General features: G+C 37.2%; 1 protein-coding gene across 1 annotated transcript in view; it reads left to right on the top strand.

Annotated features, from left to right (window-relative positions):
• Positions 1 to 24953, top strand: part of ROCK2 (Rho associated coiled-coil containing protein kinase 2) — a gene marked incomplete at its 3' end in the record, with an annotated part of 90442 nt that overhangs the window by 44308 nt on the left and 21181 nt on the right. Inside the window, exons 3-10 of the mRNA XM_079532561.1 lie at positions 3057 to 3157; positions 9025 to 9162; positions 11936 to 12196; positions 17162 to 17306; positions 20447 to 20585; positions 22254 to 22345; positions 23171 to 23330; positions 23992 to 24076. Of these exons, the coding sequence (XP_079388687.1) occupies positions 3057 to 3157; positions 9025 to 9162; positions 11936 to 12196; positions 17162 to 17306; positions 20447 to 20585; positions 22254 to 22345; positions 23171 to 23330; positions 23992 to 24076 (1121 nt within the window). The remainder of the gene's footprint in view (positions 1 to 3056; positions 3158 to 9024; positions 9163 to 11935; positions 12197 to 17161; positions 17307 to 20446; positions 20586 to 22253; positions 22346 to 23170; positions 23331 to 23991; positions 24077 to 24953) is intronic.

Raw genomic sequence — 24953 nt, 5'->3', positions numbered from 1 at the left:
GCACTGAGGAACCCAAAACTAGATACAACATTCCAGATGTGGTTTCATAAGTAACAAAGAGGAGAATAGTCATAGCACTTGACCTACTGGCTATGTGTTTACTAAAACAGCCTGGGATGCAGTCATTGCAGAGGTTTAATGCTTGTTTATGTGTTCATCTTGTTGTCCATTAGAGCTCTCAGGTCCTCTTTCTTAAGGTATTTTCTGGTTGGTGGCTTTGAGCACATACTACTTACTGTATGGTTCTATCCCAGATGTAAGGCCCTGAATTTGGCTTTGTTGATCTTTGTGTGGTTTCAGCCTTTCCAGTACCCTCTTATGAACAGCTCTGCCCTCCCATATTTCAAGTGCTCCCTACCATCTTATCAATGAATGTGCAAAGAGGAAACTGATAATATCTTCTGAGCCATTAGTAAAACCATAGTCATTGATATCAATCCTGAAGTTGTGCCATTTGTAACTGGCAACCGGTTGGATTGGTGAACAACTGACCTGTGTTGTATTTCCACCCATCTTGTTATTTCTCCATGCATTCTCATGTCACCCCAGTTTGGCTACAAAGGTTCACTGAGTTGTTGTGTTGAAAGCCATGCCAAATCAAGAGAAGGAAATGTGTACTGCTCTTCCTTCTTATCATGGAAAGCAATAATATTGATCAAACATGGTTAATTCTTAGTAGATCCATCTTGACCATTCCTGTTCTTTCTTATCCATCATGTTCTTGGAAAGTGACTTCCAGAAGGATTTGCTCCATTCTCTTGGGGGAATGAGGTTAGACTGTGATTCCAGCCTGTAGTTTTCTGGATTGTCCTTATTGCTCTGATTTCAAGACAGACGTGATGCTTGACCTTTACCTAGTCATCAGGAGTCTTCCCCAGTTACAGTGACCTTTCAGAGAAGGCAAGCAGCTGGCTAACAGTGTTGATTGGCTCCTTCAGCACCCTCAAATGTATCCTCTCTGGTCCCAGCACAGAGGATGTGTCAAGTTCTCTGCTTGCTTTGCTGTCCCACATTCTGCTTCAGGGAGCTGGGTGGCCTACGAGCCTTATCAATAAAGTCAGAAGTAAAAAAGACATGATCTCTGTACCTTGATCTCTGTAATCTTTACCATTAAATCCACTGTGCTCTTGAGAGCAGTGGGCCCACGTTTGCCTTGTTCTTTGTTTTATTACTGTATTAAAGCTTATTCCCCTTCATAACTGGTTAATTTCAACTCACATCTTTCCTTTCTCAGTTCTGCCCTTGCATATCTGGGACATTCTTGCTGGATACTGGGTAGCCTAGTCCTGTTTGTGCATTTCAAACCTTTGCTTTTTGTGCTTGAGTTGAGGCAGGGGTTACCCATTCAGCCTGTCTGGCTCTCTGCCATGCCTGCTTGATTTCTAGCTAACTAGAACAGACTGTTCTTATGCTCTGAACACGTCATCTTCAAAGATCAACCCACTCTTCTACCCTCCACAGCAACTTCCCACAGGATCCTGCCTGTAAACCCCCTGAACAAACTGTAGTCTGTTCTCCTGAAGTATAGGGTCTGCTCATTGCCCTCCTCAGTTTTCTCAGGATCTTAAATTCCACCGACTTGCACTTGCTTCAGCCAAGGCTGACATTGATTTTTGTCATCCCTCACCAATTCTTCATTGTTCATGAGCAACATATTTGAGTGTCTCCCCAGCTGGATTAGTTGCTTGTTTGGATTAAAATAAATCATCTTGATGGTTGGGAGTCTCCTGGATTGTTTGTATCCTTCCAGGATGCCCTTCGAGAGTATGTAGAAATGGTTAAGCTATTTACCAGATATTCATTATCATTAACTTCCCACTGACAATCTCATCTTAAAGTCATACAGAATTAATTGTTTCTCTCATGCCTTCTTCCCCCATTAAGTCTGAAGTCCCTTTTAATTCCTTTCTTAGGATCAAATTCCATAGTTATTGACCCTAAGCAGGAATCTCACAATATGTGCATCTACTGCTCTCTGAATGTAAGAGTCTGCAGCTCTTCATACAATTTAATGTTTTCTGCTGGTAGGGGTCTTGATCAAGCCAACCTTCTTTCTCTTATGTTCTTGCTATAAATATTTGGGGGGGAAGCATCAAGACTTGTCACTCCAAGACAGATTGCCTCTAGTATTGTGGATTCCATTCACTGCTTCCATTATTGTTTGTTCTTGCAATAAGAATAGATTTTTAAAATGTGTTTAGCCAGGAATGCATTCACTAGCATGCCGCATTTACGAAATTAAAGTCTTGGACCTTGCACGTTCTTGGAATTTGTCGAGGGTCAGAATTTCACTGGCTTTCTTTGCAGATTCCTTTAACTGCCACCCTCCCTCAAAAAAAAAAAAAAAAAAAAAAAAAAAAGGGGAGAGCTCATCTGAAGAAAATTGCACCATAGGATCCTTGAACATAATACTGTAGATCTAATTTTAAAAGTATAAAACTACGCCAGCAGTGAACACTACAGAAAGCACTTCAAGATGGCCAGAAGGTGCATCACCACACTGAAAGTGAATTTTAATGTCGTATGGAATAATACATAGATCTGAAATCCGTGCGTGATGCAGCCTGGAGTTGAATGTGAAGGTTGAGTTGTGTTCCTCATGATTTGACTGTTGTTGAACCCTCCAGCTGTGCAGGAGCAGGTTGCACCTGCAGTGCTTATGAATGCAGCTGACACTTCACTCCCCTGTGTTGTTGATCGAGCGTCAATTGATTGTGGCAGCACAGTGAATGTCAATGAATGGATGTCTGAAAATTCACGTTATCTCTGGTTCTTGTCATTACCAGGGTCTTTCTGGAAGCTGTTCCTGATAATAGGGGGTGTAGAATGAGAACTGGCAAAATCTGAAAGAAATTTCAATTGTCACCGTTTATTGTTTGCCAAATAATATTGAAAGGGACTTTTTTTTGTGGTGACTACAGATTTCAAAGGTTTCCAGGAAGGCTATAAACATTAGATAAAAATGCCTTTTTTGACTCTGGGTGGCAGGTATTACAGAAAATGAGTGTATTTTGTTAATACGTGCATTATCACATCTTTTGTTTCTTTTCTTTTAGATGAGAAGATTGTGGAAAAAATACGAGCTTTACAAATGAAAGCTGAAGACTATGATGTTGTTAAGGTGATTGGAAGAGGGGCTTTTGGAGAAGTGCAGCTGGTAAGAAAGGGATGATTTGTGTAAAACTCTTTTCACTCTTACATGCTTTAGATCTAAAAATGCATTCTTACAGAGAATGTTAAAGTTGAAAACGTTTTTGTTGTATCCTGAGTCATTTCTGTGCATAGTAAGCAATAAGTAAGTTTAAAACGTAATAGATTGGATGGAAAGGATTTGGAAAATATTTTACCATGCATTCAGCAAAATGGAACAGGTAGTTCAAAACAACTTTTTTTTTTTTTTTTTTTTTTTGTGGGCACGAGCATTAAAATATAAGAATGTATGAAATCATTCAATTAAAGAACAAGCTAATCGTGCAGAAAAAACTGTTGTTTTACTCTTCCTGCTAATTTGCAGGAATTGAAGCTGGTTAACTTGCTGCCACGAGGTAACTAAAATGTTCATTTGCAGAGGTTTTTTGGCATGTCTCTGACATTTTACTGCTGAGTGCTGGCTTTGTGCTAGGAAGCAGGGAAAATCATACTGCCAAATCATGCAACGTTTGTGGAGAGCAGTGCTTTGTTGGGGAATGTTGCAAGTTCTTGTATCTGAAGAGCTTGTACGATGTGCACCATGTGTAATTGCCATAAATTTATTACTCATCTATAAAATTATTTGTATGTTCTCTACTAGCATTGGTGAGAGTGGATGGAAATGGGGGGGAGAAAAAAGCAGGCTTTTAAGCTTTTTTGTGTAGTTATTATTTATTTCTCGTGTACCTTGCAGCAGTGACCTGATGAAAGTTGCTACCATAGACAGACGTAGTTTTGATCGTTCTGTACCATAAGGCAATATTTTTGTCTCAGAATAGTTGCAAAAGTGTTGATGTATTAGATGAATTAAGTAGTGGATCCCTGGTTGCCACTTAATACAGTGTAAAAAGGTAAAACTTTTCTTTGCTTACTCTTCCTGGCTGTGTTTTTCAAGGTAAAATGAAAATTGGAGTAAGGGAAGGCTGTAGTTAGCCTAACACTATTTCTGTGCCTCATGGATAAATGCAAATTTAGATTTGATTCATATGTGGCAGTTAACAAAATTCAATCAGAGGTTTTATAAATGTATTTTAGTTTTTAATCTATCTTCATCCCAGTGTGGTAACATGGGAATGTATCTCCCTCTTCCCTGTTTCTTCCTTGGTCAGCTGCTCTTTGTTTCTATCCAGAAGAATTCATGGGAGATAAAGAGGGATATTTCCAGAGATGATGTTTTCAATCAAGACTTTAAAGAATTAATGGGTGTATTGCTTTTATATCTTTGCTGGCAAGAGATTAAAAAGAAAAACAAAACTGTCAGCAGAACCCTGTGTACTTGAGAAAAAGTGGCTGCAGGGAGCTTTGTAACAAAGCAGTCTGCTCTTAGGCCTCTCTGTCTTTACAGCAATTATCAAATGTTTCATTTAAGCTATTTTATTAGACCTTTTTCATTATATTTTTCCACGTATAGCATCTACTAGAGAGAGCATCTATTAGAGATGCTTTTGAGATGTTCCTTTACCATGTGCTTGAGCAGAAATCAGAAAAAAAGAATCATATTGTAAGGACTGGAGTTCCTCTCCCATCTACTGGGGAGGGAGGGAAATGAGAAATGGAGAATGCCAATAACAGAAGTTAGCTTTTTCTTTTTGGATTTCTTATATATATTTGTGAATTTGTGAGCACTTACGGGTTTTGGGGGATTTTTTTTTTTTTTTTTTTTTTGTTTTTGTTTTTGTTTTTTCAAATTATTGTTGTTGTTTTTTTTTAATTTGCTTGATAACATTTAGTTTTAAATAGAAATTCTTAATTTCTTATGGTTTGGAATGAAAACTGTATATTTTTTTTCTGTTACTGCACCGTGTCACACATACCTTTGTAAAGTTGTAAGGCAGAGGTGATTGTTCACAGCAGTGAGTCCTGCAGCCAGTTACCTGGCGTAATCTGAAGACAATCTTCAGTTCTCATGTGGTTAATCATTACAATGGAATGTTGAAATGCGCAGCAACTTGGTCAGAGGGATTTGCTTTTAATTCTGTTTACTTTAAGTTGGCCCCTAGAATAAAAAAGCTAAAAATGAGTAACACTGGACCAAAATTTCTGTTCATATAAAGCTCTTCTGTGCTTTATGCCAGCTTGAGAGCACGTTCTCTTTCTGGAATGTAACAAGTATAAGTAGAAACAATGGTGCTGTAATGTCTTACAGCTAAAAACCAATGGGTTAATAAATACCACTGTTGATCTGAACTAATATTAGCTGGTGATGAGAGCATACATACCTAGATTTTTTGCCTCACAAGGTATGATACAAGTTCAAGCTATTGAGTTATGCTATATCTATTTCTACTCCATTTGTAATGTTAACACCACAGTTGCAGATGATAGATTTGCAGTAATCAAAATATTTTTCAACACGTTCTGTGATCAGAATAGAAATCTGCTTCACTGGGGGCTAAACACAGAAAGGACCATAAATAAAATATGTTTGACTACATGAGTAAAATTCATGAATATCATGTTATCAGCATGTGCCATTGTGAATAGGTTTATGTAGCACAATCCTTTATTAAGTATTTGTAATATTTAAACACAACAAGACAAAAGAATGAGCATGCTAATATATAGTGTAGAATACTCAGTTATGACTTCCTTCTTGTTTTTTTTCCCCTAGTTTTTAGCTCCAGTATGGCATTTTAAAAACTCAGAAGCATTAAATTCTATGCTTGCCTTCTCCTTTGCTAAGAATTTCCTGTCTGCAGCCAGATCACTTCTCTTACGTAGTGGCATGAATAAAAGGGCTTGGTGTCTAGAGCAGACTTAAAAATTGAATTATGGTGCTATATATGTTGCTTCTGGTTTATGCAGAAGCATTAATTAATGAAAGCACATCCCGAGTGCCTCTTCTGCTTTTACTTTAGGAAAAATCCTCTTGGTTTGAAACTGAAACTACTTACTGTTTCCTTTGCTCAGGTCTTGTTCCACAGCCCTGTAACAGCAGTGACAGCAGACTGACATGGTTGAATGCTGGAACTGAAGGCTAGCCAGCACCTTCTATTTGGGTAGTTAAAGTTGGGCTGGGTGACAGTCTGTATACAGTGGGATTTCTCGGCGTTGGAAACCAGTGACTGTCATAGCACACACAGCCAGGTGCTGCTTTGGTTTTATTCCAGGAAATGCTTCGTATGTGAGGTTTTGTTCCCCAGCCGCTGCTGATGTAGTAGTGCAGTTAAAGCAGTCGTGCTCTGCTACCCGCAGGTTTTTCGTACCTTATCTGTCGCTTCCTATGGCTCTAAGAAATGATTTAGGATATCTGTGTTTGTTTCAGAGCCTGAGAGTTCATTCCACAACTCTATCCTAGGATTTTCATTTCCTTCCATGATAAAAATTTGGTACCATTGTCAGTACTGTGTATGTGATCTGATGGTTTTTTTGTGTAGGTTTTTTTTTAGCCTGCAGATTATCATCCGATGTGAATGCAGTAGAAATTATGAATGTATTTTCTGCACACTGGTTTTCTGAAAGTCTTAGCTAGAAATGGTTTTGTCTGTCCCTAGTGAAACAAAGCAGAAGGAAATTCTTATTTCTTAATGCATTTTCATAAGTTAAACAAGGCCGTGTTACTTTATGCTGATGGCATGAAGGGATTTTCCTACCTATTTTAAGAGTTACTCTGGTGAGCTACAGTTTAAATTTGGCAGTTCATTTAACCACTTGGAAGAAACTAAAGCATCGTGACAGTTTAATACATGAATAATCTGTTATTTGAGCCAATATGTGTATGTACAAGTATAGCTTTTGGAGAAAGAACCGAGTGGCCAGCATCTTCAGGGGCTGTGTATCAGCTGATACAAGAACTCCTATCACTGGTGGGGCTGTTCACCTTCCAGGCGTGCCCAGGGCACAGTCAGCCAGAACAACCCATGGTAAAATTTTCAAGAAACAATTCAGGCAAAGAATAACCTGATGGTACTTCCTTGGAGAGGTGTACACAAGGTGGAGGAGGACAGAGAAGACCAGTTTCTTTTGTTCCTCCCATGCACGTGCTTTCTTCAGGCTGTGCTGAATTTTGGAGATTTTTTTCTGAGCAATTGGAGATAATTATTCTTGTAAATGAAGGCAGCTTTACTAACCACACCCAGGCAAGACTGCACAATGGTTAGGAACCATAAACTACTAAAAGGCAGTAGAGAAGTGTGTGCAGATTCACAGAAAATGCTTTTGCAATTAAAGAATGTTTTCGTTGAGGTTGCTTGTCTTTGTGTTTCTTCTGTTTCTGAACAGGATTACCAAAGCCCTATGATACGGAGCACAGTTTGTGGTGTACTACCAATTCTTTGTAAATAAATTTGTCCAGGATTAGAAAATGGCAGGGAGGTCGTTTTCAAAATCTTCTTTCAAGACACCTTTACTGTCAAGTTGTCAATGTGCTTGGAGCACGTAGGTAGTGTGCTGCTGTCTTGAGGTTTGGTTGGAAGCTTTCTGATCTAGTTATACAGAAAAAGCTGTTGGCCAGTGTTAAACTATACAGGGTGCTAAGAGTAAAATTTTAAAGTCTTAACCTGTATCTTGAGAGGAAAAAGCTCCAAATTTGGAAGCAGTAGATTGGGAACAGCCTGACGGATAATCTTATTTCTATCCATGTCTTCACTCCTTCTGAGACTTTTTTTTTTTTAACCTTTGTTTCTTTTGTTTGTACAAATCACTCCTGTTGACTCAAGCAGCAGCATGAATGTTTACAGCTCCCCAGGAGCAGGAGGCTATTGCTCCCATGGTGTTAAACCACATAGGTGCTTCTGTGAAGCTCTGTGCTGCAGATATAATGAATTGAAATGCTTGGATCTATGCAGGAAAAAAAGAGCCTAATAAACATTGTTACATGTAACACAGTTGAGTTGGACATTGTGCCGAAGCAACAGTTTGGAGGTTACGATTTATCTCACTGAACCTTAGGTTGGAAAATGCAGCAGAAGATCTTAACCTTTTGATTTTGATGTCAAACACATTAATTGATTTTTCAGAAGTTGAAAACATGCAAAAACTTAAGGAGGAGCTAATGTCTTTTTTTTCCTGCAGACTCAGACACCTCATAGATGAGTGGTCCTCACCTTGATTTATGCCAGGAACGCTCAACAATGTTAAAATAGTAATTGCTTTGTATGTAGTATCAATTTAGTGCTTTGTTAACATTACTGCCTGTGTTTTAAGATTCCATTTCATGTCCATATTCAGATGCAATTTTCCAAAAGAGTTATTTCTTCTTACATGATGAAACTTCTGAATGGAGCACCGAAAAACATTTTCATTTTCTACTATAAACATAATTATTATTATGTTGGTTTTCTAGTATTGAGTGACTTGAAGTTGGTATATTCAATCAGAAAATGCAAAGAGCAGACCTGCTCTTAATAGGAAGGTGTATGTTTCTGATTCTGAAGATTTTTTGTATCAGTTTCAATTTGAGTAAGCAGGCTACTAAAGACAGCCCTCGTTTTTATGGTTGTAGCCATAATGACAAAAAACATACAGTCATACATTGGTTCACCTTCAGTGAAACATCTGCCTACGAAAGTGTCTGTGGCTCTGTGGCGCGTCCTTCCTGTGTCCTCCATAGAGTGCTCCTCTGAGGTTAAGCAGCAGCTGCAGCAGTTGGCTGAGCTGTGGCATATCTTCACTTGGTATCCATATCCCACCACTGCTATGTGTTTTGGAGCAGCTCTCAGGTTTTTCTTCTCAGGTTTGGAAAATCTCAAGTTCTTAATATGAATGTGTGAAGATGTGAAGACCTTGCATCCCAGCAAGTAGTTTGCAGATAGGAGAAATGTGATATGTTGGTACACATTATTGCTGTTTTTTTGTAAGACATCTTAAAGTTTGTTGCTTCTTTTCAACCACTAGGTTCGCCATAAAATGACACAGAAGGTTTATGCAATGAAGCTGCTTAGTAAATTTGAAATGATCAAGAGATCAGATTCAGCCTTTTTCTGGGAAGAAAGAGATATCATGGCCTTTGCCAATAGTCCATGGGTGGTTCAGGTAAGGAAGATGCGTGACAGTAAAATAATGATAGTAATAAAGGCATAAACCTTTCCTAGACTTGAATTTACAACTAAGCTCAAATAATGGGTTTAAATTCAGATCGTAATTTCTTTAAGATGTATGTTTACAGAAATTTCAATGAGTTTTCTGTGTTTGGTTATGTTAGAAGGCAGATTAACTTGCATTTTGGTCACTACAAATACATCGTACCATGGAATTACAATTCTGAAGTACAGAAGTAACCATAAGGATGCTGAAGCACAGGCACTAATTGCCCAGAGATGTGGTGGATGCTCCTACCCTGGAAGCATTCAAGGTCAGGCTGGAAGGCGCTCTGAGAAACATGATCTAGCGTAGATGTCCCTGCTGATTACAGGAGAGTTGCACTGGATGACCTTTAAGGGTCCCTTCCAAATCAAATGATTCGGTGATTCTATTTGGAATAATGGGGAGGTAAGATAACTTTCCAGCTAGGAAGAATTCTGCATATGAATGTAGAAACAAATGTCAGCTTTATTTCCAGTCTTTCCTGATGATATGGTCACTTGATCACTAGAATTCAGTATTATGAATGCTTCAAGTTGTTAGTGGCTTTCTGTCTGCAGTATTGTAGATGAAGGAGTGCATAGTCCAGGTCTCCTACAAGACAAAGCACTGTTATCAGTGCTTTGCTTGAAACCATCTTCTATTCAGTGATCTGTTACTGCATCTCAGCTCAGAAGTAATATCCCCAGCTGATGGAGAGTTGACTTTCTCAACTGTTCTTAAAAATCATTGCTTGCATCCATCTCATGGTATTTGTTATCACGTTTGTAAATTGGATTATCCGTTTGGGAAGGATTAGTGCTAAATACTGCAATTTGTTATATTTGGTAAATTACACCAATTAATAAAGTTACACCAATTAATTAAATAGTGAAAGCATATATTTAGTGAAAAAATGTTACCATTTTAGTTTGTTAAATAATTAAAACATTTAAACCCTCTCTGATACATTGCTGTGCTCCTGTAGTTTTGGAAAGTAAAGTTATGCTTTAGGCTTTCCATGTTTTTTCCATAATATTCCTTATATATGCAAGAAGTGTTTCATAACTTTTTTCATGTAGATGTTCTGTTCTTGTGAGCACATTCTGTGTTCTTACTTGTATTCAGTAGAAATACTTAACAAAATAGACTAATTTACTGATGCAGTTTTTTGACAAACATCTGGAAGTATTTGTAGTTTTTACAATTCAACTAAACGTGCAACTGAAAATAGATGTATGACAGTTATCAAGGGATAGTGTAGCAGGCATGATATAAATATATATGTGTATATAGAAGGTGATAGAATCATAGAATCAGAATGGCTTGGGTTGGAAGGGACTGCACAGATCATCTAGTTTCAATCCCCCTGCCATGGGCAGTTGCCACACACTAAACCAGGCACTAGATCAGGCTGTCCATGTTAAATGAATCAAAATGTGGTTGCAATTTGTGCCTTCTGCGGTGAAGAGTATGGGTGTGATGTATATAAATACTTTGGTCCAGGGGGATTGGAGCTGGTTTTATGAAAACGTCAGTCCTGTTCTGAGTAGAAACTGGGACAAATGGCACAGCTTCCCTACTCCTTCTATTTCATGTGAAAGAAGAGGTGAAAGCAGAGCCCTAGATAACGTTGATTTTATAAAATCCCTGAGGACTGATACTGAAAGTGCTGTCTGAAGGCATTATAAGGCTGTATAAAGGATTGCTATTTATCATTGTGTTAAATAAACACCTTTATGTGTGGGAATACAGAGACTATTTTGGATTTTAGTTCAGCCTTTAATGATTAAATAGATGTTTATGTTCTATGTTTCATATACTGTCCATTTGCAAAATAAATACTATGTTATATGTATGTGTATGCAGTAATGTGTGTTCGTAACACAAGTCTTCTTTCACCAATGAGCAGTAAATTTTACTCTGAAGGTCCTATCTCTGTAATAATTTTACTGCCTTCAGTGGTCTTCCATATTTCATTGCTGAGTGAAATTCTGTGAAATCTCTCTCCTCAAAGTGTAAAGTACATTTTAAAGAAGCTGAACTTACTGTCATCCCTGTAAGAAGATAGCAGCTGCAATATCAATCAAACTGTAATTTCATTGTTAAGTCCTTCAGATTTTGCAACCATATTTAATTTTTTTCTCATTTCAGTATGTTGTGAGTTTAGGACAAAGTCAGCATTAACATACGTTTTTATAAATCTATATGGAGATGTTATATCTAAATTTATAGTATGTGAAACTCAAAAGCAGACTAACATACTATTCACTATTGAATTATGTTAAGATTGTTGCAAGACAATCCCTACACCTGCTGTAGGGAACCTGCTTTGGCAGGGGGGTTGGACTTGATGATCTCTGGAGGTCCCTTCCAACCGCTACAATTCTATGATTCTGTGATTCTGTGAAGACGCCTGCTTTCTCAGATTTAATATTTTGCATTTTCAGTTGTAGAGATCTCTTTTATGTCAAGAAACACAGCAATGTAGATAGTCATGCTACTGATGTAACCAGGAAATCTTTTTCATTTCCTGTAAAAGTAGGGATTTCTGAAGTTTCAAGTAAAATTCAGGTTTATGCCATAATTAGAAACGTAGATTATTTGAATATAAAAAATAAAGTTATTTTACATCAGTAAAAATTGTACACTCAGGTTTAATGAAACCGCAGGTACTTTATTATTTCTCCTAAATGTCTCTGAAAAGTAGCTGCTCTTTTTCCTAATTTATTTTTCCATTTCACAGCTTTTTTGTGCCTTTCAAGATGACAAATACTTGTATATGGTAATGGAATACATGCCAGGAGGAGATCTTGTAAACCTTATGAGCAATTATGATGTGCCTGAGAAATGGGCCAAGTTCTATACAGCCGAAGTTGTTCTTGCTCTTGATGCGATTCACTCCATGGGCTTGATACACAGAGATGTGAAGCCTGACAATATGCTATTAGATAAACATGGGCACCTGAAGCTGGCAGATTTTGGCACTTGCATGAAAATGGATGAAGTAAGTATGCAACTGAGTAATTTATCATCTATGAGACTGTAATTCTAAGGATATTTTCACTTGAGTTACAATACCCAAAGGAATGCTTATCAAATGGTCCACTTAGTTGGAAAGCTGTTTCTTGTCTCCTATCTTTAAATACAGGAGTACTTTAAATAGTTGAACATCGTCTGTACTAAATTGTTCTGGCACATGGAAGGGGGAAATAAATTTATTTTTTGTCACTTTTGAAAGCATGCGTTTGTGAATTTCTGGGGTTCATTTCTTTGCCAAGTGTCTGAAAAGTTTATTAGACAGCTCCTAGTTTCAATATTAGCAACCTTGGAACAGTTCGTAAGCTGACAGTTTTCTATAAAAGATATTATTTTATAGCAAGATACAGGCCCTGTTTTTTTTTTCCTAATTGTTCTCATAGCATCCTCTAGTGGTCATTAAACTGAGGTCACAATAAGGCAGCAGTGGTATGTGATCTAAAGATTAAAATTTGTTAGCTATTAGTCAAAATGTCATATTTTAACTGTCTAGATTTTATCATGTGCAGCCAAATGCAGTTTTCTAATGAGGTTGCGTAAGTGTAACTACTGTATTTTTAACAGATGTACTACATGTGTTCCTGTAGGAGACTATAATTTGTGCTTTTAAATCTTCCATGACAAACAGTGTTGTGCAATTTACACAGTATATTCTTCTTGTGAAATTATAACAGATTCTCATAAACTGTGTATGATTGTATGTTATCATTTATCAGGCCTTTGAAGAGTTTCTTTGTTTATCCTTTTTAAGCTTATTTGCTTCAGTGTGTTAAATTATTTCTGCGTTACTTAGGCTGCATTTAGTATAATCTCTGCAATCTATTATCTAATCTATTAGTTTGCATTTGCATTAAGTTAATATATATATTTCTATCTAGAAATGCTTTTTCTTTTTTTTTTCTTTTCTTTCAAATGTCAATATATTACTGCTGAACAAATGCAGCTTTTTATTGAGATCTCTGTTGTGCTGATATTGTTATTCTAAGGACATACATATTTACTTCCACTTTCATTATTTAGTTGCCTGTATTTTAGTGGACAGTATTTACTTTAACTAGAGAAGTGAAAAGGTGTATTTGATCTCTTAATTTAATCTTTAAATTATTATTGTGAATAATTTCACCAATTAGACTGTGAGTCTCAGGGGAATCTTATGTTCATCAGAAGAGGTAATAGAAAAGTTTCAAAAATTCATAATGTTGATCTCCTATAAAAAGTGCTTGTGGTACTTTAGGGAGCCTAGAAGTGGTGAACTTAAGCTGCTTTGTTTGTTTGTTCAGTTCTAAAAAAATGAAATTTTAAAATGTGGTCGATCATGTTGTAAATGTGAGATTGCTTGCATATCTCTTGCTATAGCAAGCTCCAGTTTAGATGAGGCATCATCAGCAAATGGGTGATCTCCTAATGAAGTTAAATTTAAATTGACTAAATTTTAAGTTCTAAATGTTTCTCAGACTCTGTGGAATGGCAAAAATATTTTATACAGGAAGCTTTAGAAGTTGAGAGGTGCTGGACTGTCTCCAAATCTCATGCTACTTCTTACAAAACATGAACACATCCCAGCTGTGTAAACATAATATTGATGTTGGCAAGATGATTTCTAGAAAATGTATGCTTACCCAACACTTATTTATTTTTTTCTGACTTGGAGTTCTTTTAGTAGTTGTGCATATCTTCCTCATGCTGTCGAGACTGAGGAGAACTCTGCTTCAGTTTGGTGAGAGACACAGTTTGGAAGACGAACTTTTTTAGTACTTGCTGGGGGATTGAAATGAGTGTTCTCTTAAGTTGTCCAAGCCAGCCCAGACACTTGCAGCAGAATTCCTCCTTAGTATGTGGAAAGAATTGTTTAGTCTTTCAGTGATGTTTTCCAACATAAAAGGAACTGGCCCATTTATTTAACTTGACTGTGATGGTTTGTTGTTGTTTTTTTGTTTTTTTTTTAATCCATTACAAGGTGAATATCTGTAATTGAGTAAAGGATGGGGCTGGCCTCAAAGGTTTAATAAAAAGAATCCCAATGCAGGTTTTACCAGACTCTATTTGTTAGGTTTTCTTTAAGTAATAAGCTAGACAGTAGCATGACTGAGTACTGAGAGTGTTGTAGGGGCATCAACTGCTGGATGCTGTCAGGTCTGTATGTAACTGTGGCTTCTGCAGACTGAACTTTCAGGAAAGCACAGGCTTAAAGGATATCTGTTGCAAAGAAATAGGAGCAAAAGGAAGCCATTTACCACTTGGGATCATTTCCTCAGATAGCTGAGCTGAAGGATTAAACATGTTCGTCTTCTTACTCAGTTTATTTCACAGAATCTCGGAATGGTTGAGGTCGGAGGCCATCTGGTCTGATCCTCTGCTCAGCAGGATGCCTGTTTCTCCTTGATGCTCCTCCAGGACTGCACTGAATCCTTCTTACTTCAGTTCGTTGTTGGTAGTGTGGTAGTCAAACCTGAGAGTAGCATTAACACCTGATCTGCACTATCCTGACATGTCTGCACCAGCACTCTCCAGTTCTTGTTTGCTGATAAGATATTAATGAGGGAATTAAAGCCTCATTTTTAGCCTTGTTCCAAGAAGTGAGTCATTCAAGTGTACCTGAGCTCTTCCAGAGGATGAAACCAGAACTGCTTTGCCTTCAGAGATGTTACAGTTCTGTAAGGTGCTGAGAAATGCAGTAGCCTCACAGCCAAATTTTCCTAAGCCATGAATGCATATTGTCTCTTTGACAACCTTTTTCTTTTGCAGTTGTTCAAATCTCCCAGGTATCTGCAGGAACTTCCATCAGATGGAGTTCCAAGATACACCTTGGTGTATCATCTGAGGTGATGAGAAAAGCCTCAGGTAAAAGAGTAGCCTGAGACTACTGAGAAAAGAACTGCTGTACTGTGTGCTGTTCAGGCATCAGAGGCTGACAGGACTGACACTTTGTCCAGAGAAAACAGCACCCTTCAGATCTCTTCAGCTGATGAAGTGCAGAATGCAAAAGTCATCTCACAGAATGTTCAGTATGCCAAGATGTCATGTAGCACACAAGGGACTTCCCTGTTTACTTGGCTTTGATGCCAGATCACAGAAGCTTGTAGGATTATTGTAGTAAGAATATCCAGTACTTAAAAATGTACACAGGGCAACACCTAGGTTTTGTTTTTTGTTTTTTACAGTATGATTGCATAAATGAGAATGACAGGAATGTTGGAATGTTCAGTAAGACAGTAATGTATTTTCTGATCTACTTCTGGGACAGAAGGTAGGGAGTTCTGTGGGGAGAACTGTGCATGCTTAAGAGAAATACAGCCCATTGAAAACTGACATTAGCACATAAAGTCCTTTTGCCTGTAAAAATATTTTTGTTTAATTGTGTTCTCCTTCGACATCTTGCCTGAAAAATTAGGGTTATTACCTGGAATTCTTCAGCATCCGTAAGATAATTGACAAGGTTTCTTGTCACTGTGTAGCAGCTGTCTGACTTGGGTAGGGCTGGCTTTTCTTTGGCACAACCTTTGCTTTGTTTGCGTAAGACTTCATAAAACATTAACATGTATGAAATATTAAAAGGTGATCTTGTTTTGCTGCATTAATTACAGAGGAGTGGGAAATGGAATGTTATTAAATGCTTGGGTGAGGAGATGAGGCTGGTCTAAGTACACAGCTCTTGTGACTAAAGCTGTGGTCTTCAGAGAAATCTTTCAGGACTCTTCTGCTGAAGTCTGTTTAATGAAAACAGAAAACAGAAGTTCAACTGCTGTAACTGAGAAGTTAAACTCCCCTTATGTTTCAGCTTCATCTTTAGCTTCTTCTTCATTGTACAAGAAAATAAGCATTTGCAATGAAGAGATTTTCAGTACTGCTTAAGTCTCTGCGGTATTTAATCATCACTTTAGTTTTAGCGTACCGGTTCATGACCTTCCAATATTCTCTTTGAATAAATAAATGTTTTTGGCAGTTCGTATTCTATGTGAAAAGAATAATGTAATTGGATGTCTAATTTTTACATGTAAATGCAGTTCCAAAAGCAAAATGATCCTTTTTATTTCCTTAAATATGAATTTCCATTTCAGTTGTTCCTACCAATATTCTGTACTAATATTCAGCCAAAGGTGATGGAAAATGCATGGAGAACTTTCAAAGGTAACTTGGACATTGCTTTAGGCTGAGTGGCAGAGTCACAGATGAGTGTATTTTTGGTACTTCTTTGGCTTTATCCGGGATTTAATTTCATTCATCCATCTGGTCTCTCTGGAATGAATGCAGTGAGTTTCATTAAAGGCAACAAGGCTCTAAGTTTGAAGCAGCGTGCTGGCATATCTGACAGTGTTTCTACATCATTTAGCTCCTGCAGAGTGGGAAGCAAAGAGGATAAATAATCACACCATTAATAAATGATTAATAAAAGAATCATTACATTAATAAAAATCAGTTATATTTTACTTTATTTTTCTTAAGCCCTGTTCTTTAAAAATAGCTTTTACTTTCAACTTAAGGTGTGCCTATAAGAATTTACCTATAATTTGGTGTATTGTTTGAATTACACATATTATGTATGTGCTATGCAGGACTTAAATAATCAAAGTTATTCAGAAGCTCTTCTATGAATTCAATGAGATAAGCAACTATCCAGTACAGCACATATTTGTTCATACTGAAACCAAGGGTAATACTACAAAATGTGCACATTTTTGAAATGCTGTTATAAAGAGAAATGGCTTAGTGTAGCCAAAGGGGAGAGTGGGTTAACAGGATTTGCCACTTCAGTTCAGACTGTTTCTGGAATAAAAGTCAGAGCTTTCAAACATGTACCTCAAACCAAATATTTTGGATTATTATTTTTCTTTCTTTTTTTTTTTTCCTGGTCTACTAATAGGCTTTCTGAAGTTTTGTGTAAGGACTGAGCAGCAGTTTTAACGGAGCTTTTTGAATTGTTGCTGTTGCACAGACAGGTATGGTGCGCTGTGACACGGCTGTTGGAACCCCCGACTACATATCCCCTGAAGTTCTGAAATCACAAGGGGGTGATGGTTATTATGGACGGGAGTGTGACTGGTGGTCTGTAGGAGTTTTCCTTTTTGAGATGCTGGTTGGTAAGTAGAATTTCTTCTGCTAAAAAGGTTGTGGTTTTAGTCTGTGCTGAGCCTCTCTTTGCTGTGCTATTAGGGGCTGGTTGTACGTCATTATCTAACAGCTCCTGGCTCTTGTTTGATGCAGTTGTTTCATCCCTGTTCCCTTGGCTTTCTGTCTCATGCTGTCTGCGTGTTTGCACAGTGAGGAGTTCTCTGACTTGGTTCAGCTTAAAACTAATTTTTAGAATATTTTTTATCTCGGATTGCCTACCTCACAATCTCAGTAAATGCTTATGCCATCTTCAGGTCTGTATTGAGTTGTTAGGGATGCAGAGATGGGAAATGAGTGGGAAGGACAGAACTGCTTTTGTTTTGTTTGTTTTTGTGTTTTCTTTTTCTTCCTCTTCCAGTACTAGCAATTTGTTACTGATGGGTCAAAATGTCTCTGGAAGTATGGCTTGATTCTTTCTTTTGTGCTTGTGTCAGGATTTTCCAATAAAATACACTGGATTGCTATGGCAACTAACATAGAATATAATCAGTTAAGGACATGAGTCATATGCAACTTAAAATACTCAGAAGATCAGTATTGCAGCCCAATTACAGAATTGTGCATGTAATTATGCAAAGTACAAATCTTTTGGGGATATTTTGGGGATATTGCAGATGTGATGTTTCTGGCATCCTGAGCCCTGAACGATGCTTTCATAGAATCACAGAATGGCTCGGGTTGGAAGGGGCTCCAGAGATCATTAAGTTCCAACATCATTGCCACAGGCAGGACCACCAACCTCAAGATCTGGTACTAGAACAGGTTGCCCAGGGCTGCATCCAACTTGGTCTTGAACACCTCCAGGGATGGAGCATCCACAGCCTCTGTGATATATGCTCTTTGATATATGCTGCTATGGAAATCTCCTGGTCTTTGGGAATTAAAGCATTTTGATGTATAAAATATATATTTTGTAATTAATAGTCTCATAAACGATTTTAGCAATAAATGAATTTCTTCAGTAATTCAAATATTAGACATTTACTCAGGGACATGATTTAGCAGAGGGTTGTTAGAGTTAGGGTAATATGGTTGGGTTGCGGTTGGCCTTGATGATCTTTAAGGTCTTTTCCAATCTGAGCAATTTTATGATTCTATGACATAGATGCCCACAAATGTTTTCTCAGGGCTTGTTGGGTTTTTTTTTGTTTGTTTTGTTTTGTTTTTGTTTTTTTTAAACCGCATCTGAGAGGATGGTCCCTTTGTTATTACTGTAACCAAAACATCTTTTGAAGTGAAAGTAGAGAGGTACAGTTTTTGCAGGAGCTGAATTATATAAAGGAGCCTCTACTTGTTTGGAATAAAAATCCTTCTGCATTTCTCTGCGTCATCTTGATGTTATTCCAGGCTTTCAGTATGAGTGGCTAAGCTGAGGGGGCTTATATTTGGTATAGTTTTTCCTAGAATTTGGAGTTGTGTATTGAAAAATTTCTGACATTTCATAAATTTCATGCATTTTTCCTACCACAGGCTATCTATCTTGTTACAATATTTGAATCTGTGCTATTTTTACAACTTTTTTTCCTTCAGTACTCAATGTCATTTTTTTTCTCTACATTATAGACTGGAATCTTTGCTTTCATTAGCTCTGTGATTTTCACACTTTCACACAGAAGGGTGTGAAATAACAGTTTTGTTTCTGTTGCAGTTCTGGACTTGTCAGAATCCTCCATGTGATTAACACTGTACTCCTCCTGTTGAATTCCATCTATTGGCTTTTTGTGAAGTCTTCATGTGTTATTACTTTTCTTTTTTTTTTTTTTTTAATCCAAGCTTCTTTCTGCCTCTGAGAAGGGAATATGATTTTCTACCTGCGCAGTCTTTTTTAAATGCTTTTGAAATCTGCTTCACCTTTATACTGAAAATTACAGGGCTTAGTTGTGCCCTGTAATTTTTTTGGTTATTTGTTATTCATCATCGTATTCCAATCTGCATTGTATTTCCCGTCTAACAGCGCCAACGTGGTTCCCTTCAGCGACTTTGTTTGCAAACACAGTATTTGAGGCTTATGTCAGATTCATTTGACAGTGTTTGAAGAAACATGCAGCTTCTCTTAGATAACTGTATAGCTTTTCTGGTTCTTGTAACTGAACTAGAAATAATTAGGCTATTCAAGACAGATCTACTCCCACATACATTGCTATTATGAAACAGACACCAATGAGATTGCATAGGCAGGTGGTTGAGTCACTTTCCCTGGAGGTGTTTGTGGAAAAATGGTGGTGGCAGGTGGGCATTTGGAGGTCTTTTCCAACCTTTTTTACTCTATGATTCTATGAGATGGTTTGGAATATTTGATACCGCCCAAACTCTGGAGGTGAGGAGGTGCTGGAGGTGAGGCCGCATAGCACAGAGCAAAGCAGGGCAACCCTTCCCCTCTCCCAGTGGCAGTGCTGGGCCCGGTGCAGCCCAGGCTATGGCTGGACCTTCTGTCTGTAAACACACTTTTGGCTCATATTCAATTTGCTGCCAAGTTTATGTCAGCAAATAAACTAAAATTAATTGAATTTTGTGCTTCAGAACTTTGGATGAAAAACGTGGCTTTTTAAATCTCAGCCCTGGCTGTACTAATATGGACACCCAAGGTGATACAATTCGACAGTCAGCAAGATTAGTGAGTGCAGGTTTAGCTGTGCCTGACGTGCTCTGAAGGCTCCCCAGGCAGCTCCAGGGGCAGGGCTGGCCTGCCTGCCTCTGAAATGCTCTTGGGAGAGCAGTGGTGGAGGCTTTCCAAGGAATGTGCATCTGCAAGTTGTTAATGAGGTTCAGTCTCTTACACCCATGACAGAGCATGAAGAGGTGGTTACATGTCAGTGTCATCACTGTGTAAATTAGAGAATGGTGACACTACTCAGGTAAAATGTACAAATCACTGGGCAAAAGTTTTGGTAGTAATGTGTAATTCAGTGTGTAATGAAGGTGTTTTGTCACAGGAACATTTTTAGTAGTATATATTATTCTGTACCCTGCATATTCTCTGTTTCCTTCATTAGAAAACAGCCTTAGGCAAAATTGCTTGTAGAGTTTGTACCTCTTCTCTTTTTGGTCTTCATCTTACACTACTTCAACATTATTCAAAATCACAACCAGTTTACCATTTTATTTCCAGGTGATACTCCTTTTTATGCAGACTCCTTAGTAGGGACATACAGTAAAATTATGGATCACAAGAACTCATTACATTTCCCAGATGATGTAGAAATCTCTAAGCATGCAAAGAACCTCATCTGTGCCTTCTTAACTGACAGGTATGTGCATGTGTTGTTTTGGTTCTATTTCTGTTTCAGATAGTACTAACACATGTTCATTGTAAAAATCAATTTCCATTACACCAACTAATTTCAATTCTCCTCTGCAAAATCATCCACACATGGGTTTTTCTTATGGGGTATTTTTCTAGGCGTTGTATTTTATTTTTTGGAGGGGTTCTGGCAGCTCTTGATACAATGTACTCTGTGCTGAAGAAATCCTCCCATCTGTGGCTCGGTGTGAAATAGAGCAGCAAACCTGTAAGGCTGGAAGTAGTTTTTGAGCTCTGAAAGGCAGGGAACAAATTGTGATGAAGTGGACGCTGCTTATAAAAAATAAAAACATACTTTCATGAAAACAAGCATATATTTGCCTACTTTGTTTGAAATTTCATAGAATGTTCAAACTTTTCTCTTTTAACTAGTGTTACTAACTGACAAGTATAGCTAGTAGAGAAAAAAGATGTTGTCCTGGATATAATTAAATCATCAAGTTCTCCCTTCATGGAGCTGAGCTTTTTTTTTTTTTTAATTGATATTAATCTGTGTAAGATCATTCTTGACCTGAATTCTTAAATTTTCCTTAGTGCCAGAAAGCAGAGGTTATCTTAGATTTCTCTGATTAAAGAAAATGACACTTAGGTTCAAATTTAACTCTGGATTGATGATGTGTCACCACCTCAGTTTGACTGCAGCCGAATGTTCAGCTTCTAGGGATTGAGGGATCAGTAGGAAAAAAGCCAACAACAATCATAAATGAATAAATTGCCTTATAATGGTTTTTATACTCACAGAGAGGATTGTTCTGCTCAGTTAAAATATATTTTAAGTGTTTCTAACCCTCAGTAGCTGCAGGGCAGACAGAAAACAGGAGCAGAATTGAATAACGTGAGTGCAGCGAGGTTTATTTCCCCTACGTGTGTTTGTCTTCCTGTTTATATTTAACACAGCGCTCAAGCAATTTATTTGAAACAGATGCCTTCTTTCTGTGTGCGTGATCAGTGATGAGGCACTTAGAGGGACAAGAAGGAATAAGCATCCACCCTATGATTTATTAGTTCTGTTGCACGCATTGGTTTTATGTTCTCACAGATAGTTTTAAGAGAGACTTCATTTGGTCGAACTAGAAGTTTCTTTTTGAACTTGAGATTTACTTCATTGTAAATATCAGCAAAAGACGTGTCAGGGTTACTTGTGGGGCAGAGGAGGGAATTCTTAAAATATTTATTTCAGTTCAGCCGTGAATAACTGTTCTGTGCAGTAAGTTAGACCTTCCTTCACTTGAGCCTTAAGGTTTGTCATGTGGTTTGGCAGACACCGGCCCTTGGCAGTTTCTTCTTCCCCTACGGTGCTGGCGTTTTGTTTTTCTTTTGAGTTTCTTCTGAGCTTTTGCCTTAGTGCTCTCTTTCTTGCTTTTCTCCTCACGTGGCAGACTCCAACTTCTGGACATTTAAGCAGTAACAGGGAGAGTGGATATTATATATTTTTATATAAATACATTTTCATATGAGAAACTAAGGATCATTGGTTGGTGTGTTTTTCCTTTTTTTCTTTTATTTGACCGTTAATGTGTTTTACACAGAAAATCTTTACTGACAGCAAGTTATAGTAAAAACAAAACAAGTGCTGTTTTTCCTAACGTGAATTTGGCTTAATTGCTATGTTCAGGGACGTGCGACTTGGGAGGAATGGGGTAGAAGAAATAAAGCATCACCCTTTCTTTAAGAGTGACCAGTGGAATTGGGACAACATCCGAGAGAGTAAGTAGATTAGCTTGAAAGTTGTATATTTGTTCAATATTTGCATAAGGCTACTTAACAGTAGTAATACAAATGAAAAACACTGTAAGGCTGTTAACTGCTGTTTACTCATTACGAGCTCATAACTCACTGTTTACTTAGTTTATAAGTAAATATTTTCTGGCTATCAAGAATTTTGCCTGAACTTTTTTATTTATCATTTATATTCTTAAACCTGTATCAGTAGGAGTGAGTAAGAAAAATGTCTTCTTTCCAAAAGTATTCTCATATTTACTGTTTTAATTTATAGTTTTCTGTTTTGAATAGCAAAACTGAGTGTTTTAGAAATCTAAGCAGAAAGGCTGCTTGTTGCGTTCTATTTCTGTCTGACTTGTTGTTTTGATGATTGTCTCTTTTTTCTTTGTTTCAATTTTTTTTCTTAATCTGTGGCTAAGGCTACATTGAGAGTGGGCTTGTTGGTTTCATTGCCTTTTGTTTAAGAAATTGTGAACTTGATTGCTGTAAGAAAAAAAAAACCAACCACTTTGATTCATGAGCTTGATCATAACTTCTAAAGATGTATTTACTGAAGTTTCTTAATATGGTGATTATATTTAGTGTTCCATTCTAAAGCGTGATGACCTTTGCAAATACATTGTGTGCATAAGATATGCCATGTATTAAGCAACTCATGTAAATGTGAAAATACTTCAATTTAAGAAAAAAAAATATTCACAGTAATATTTAGAGATCTGCTGCATGATTAATACACATTTAACTAGCAGGACAACCTACATCATAGGCTGAATCTTGGAATTAAGTTGATCTTTTCTTTCCTTTCTGTAGCTGCTGCTCCTGTTGTTCCTGAGCTTAGTAGTGATATAGACAGCAGTAATTTTGATGACATTGAGGATGACAAAGGAGATGTGGAAACCTTTCCAATCCCCAAAGCCTTTGTGGGAAACCAGCTGCCTTTTATAGGATTTACCTACTATAGAGATAATTTGTATGTGAGACTTTAATGTGTATTTTTAAAAATATACTTGCAAATTTCTCATATAGCCTATCCTTTCTTTTCCACTCTAGATACTTAATTTATTCATTGCCTTATATTCATTTCTGTTCAATTGTAAAGATAGAAGATGCAGAGTTTAAATAGAATATATCAGTTGTGGTTACCTTGATAATTCTTACGAAATAAATAGTATTTTTATATGCATAAAAATATATAGTGTCTTTAAAAATCTGTTGTAGGTTTAAAATACTGCTAGGTTTGTAATTTAGCTCTAAAATTGCTTGTTGTTGGGTTGGGTGTTCAGAAAAATGTTTATGCAATGTAATAGCTTGCTAGGACATCAGTTGCTATCTACTTGCCTTTGTTTTGTTTGATTAATCATATTCAGTGTGTCTGAATAGATGTGAATGAATTGGGTACTAAGTAAAAACGATAAGCTGATATGGACTTGAAAATGTCTTAAACGTTAGTCTTAGTTTTAAAAAGGCTCAAATCATTCTGATTCACTGGAATAAAACAGGCTTCATTCTGAGAATCAGTTAGGACAAAATAAGGCTTGAGAGAAACGATTGAAATGTGTTTCTTGGCGAGGTTGCCAGAGTTGTTGAAAACTTGAATAAGGGCAGGAGGGATTTGTTTTTGTTTTTGACAGGTTGCTAAGTGACTCCTCTCAGTCTTGCAGAGAAAATGAATCGGTGCAATCTAGTAAAAATGAGGTTAGTGCCTTTTTTTTCCCTGTAAGTGTTAAGGAATGATTAACTAATTTTGTTAAATCTGCTAGGAGGAGGCAGAGTTTTAAGCAAGGAATCAGATATTCTGGGGAGCACTCTTTTAATGCTCCTCAATAAAAATGATGAATTCTATCTAGAGGACAGCAAGGAGGTGAATATATTTGAATTATGAAAGGAATCAAATAGTTCCCACTTAATTTGTGTGAACATGATATATCATTAAATACTGTCGATGTTTATGCACCAAACCGTTAACAGTGAAGTGTCTGTAGCAGCTTCTGAATGAACTGTTGTACTCGAATGTACAGGTACCGCACTGTGACGATGAATGAGTACACATTTCTCTCTGATTCTTCTGGCATTTACAATTTGGTTTGAAAACAAATGTGTAGGGCTCTGTTTGCCCCAAACAGCATCGCCCTTGGAAAGGTTGTAGTTCTTGGCTGTGCGCTGCGATTTGTGGCACGTTTATCCAGAGTTTGGAAAATTAAGTTGTCAACTATAGTGACAAAGGAATGTTTTTGAGCATAAATCTTTCTCTCAGTTGAAGTGAGTGTGTGAAGCTCGTTTATTGAGCTTTTCAAGATTGCCAACTGAATTTAAATGTGCAGATGAGAGGAGAATGCTACTAATTTTTCATGTATTTAGCTTACTTCATTACCCCACTGAACCATTTGTAATATTCAAGCGTAGCTTGTTAACGTTTGTTAAAACTTACTTAATTGTTAAACTTTGGAAAGGAAAGGCGTAGTGTAATGAACAACATAAATTTAAACGTGGATGTTTATTGGGCTCCACGTCTTTCCTTCCTGTCATTGGTGAATAGAATAAAAGTCTTAGTTTCCCTTTAAATAAAAAAAAGCAATCGTTCTTTCAAATACAG

The sequence above is a fragment of the Tetrao urogallus genome (assembly GCF_951394365.1).
Source record: "Tetrao urogallus genome assembly, chromosome: 2".
Taxonomy (NCBI): domain Eukaryota; kingdom Metazoa; phylum Chordata; class Aves; order Galliformes; family Phasianidae; genus Tetrao; species Tetrao urogallus.
The sequence above is the reverse complement of the archived record's forward strand: the minus strand, read 5'-3'. Positions and strand labels throughout refer to the sequence as shown.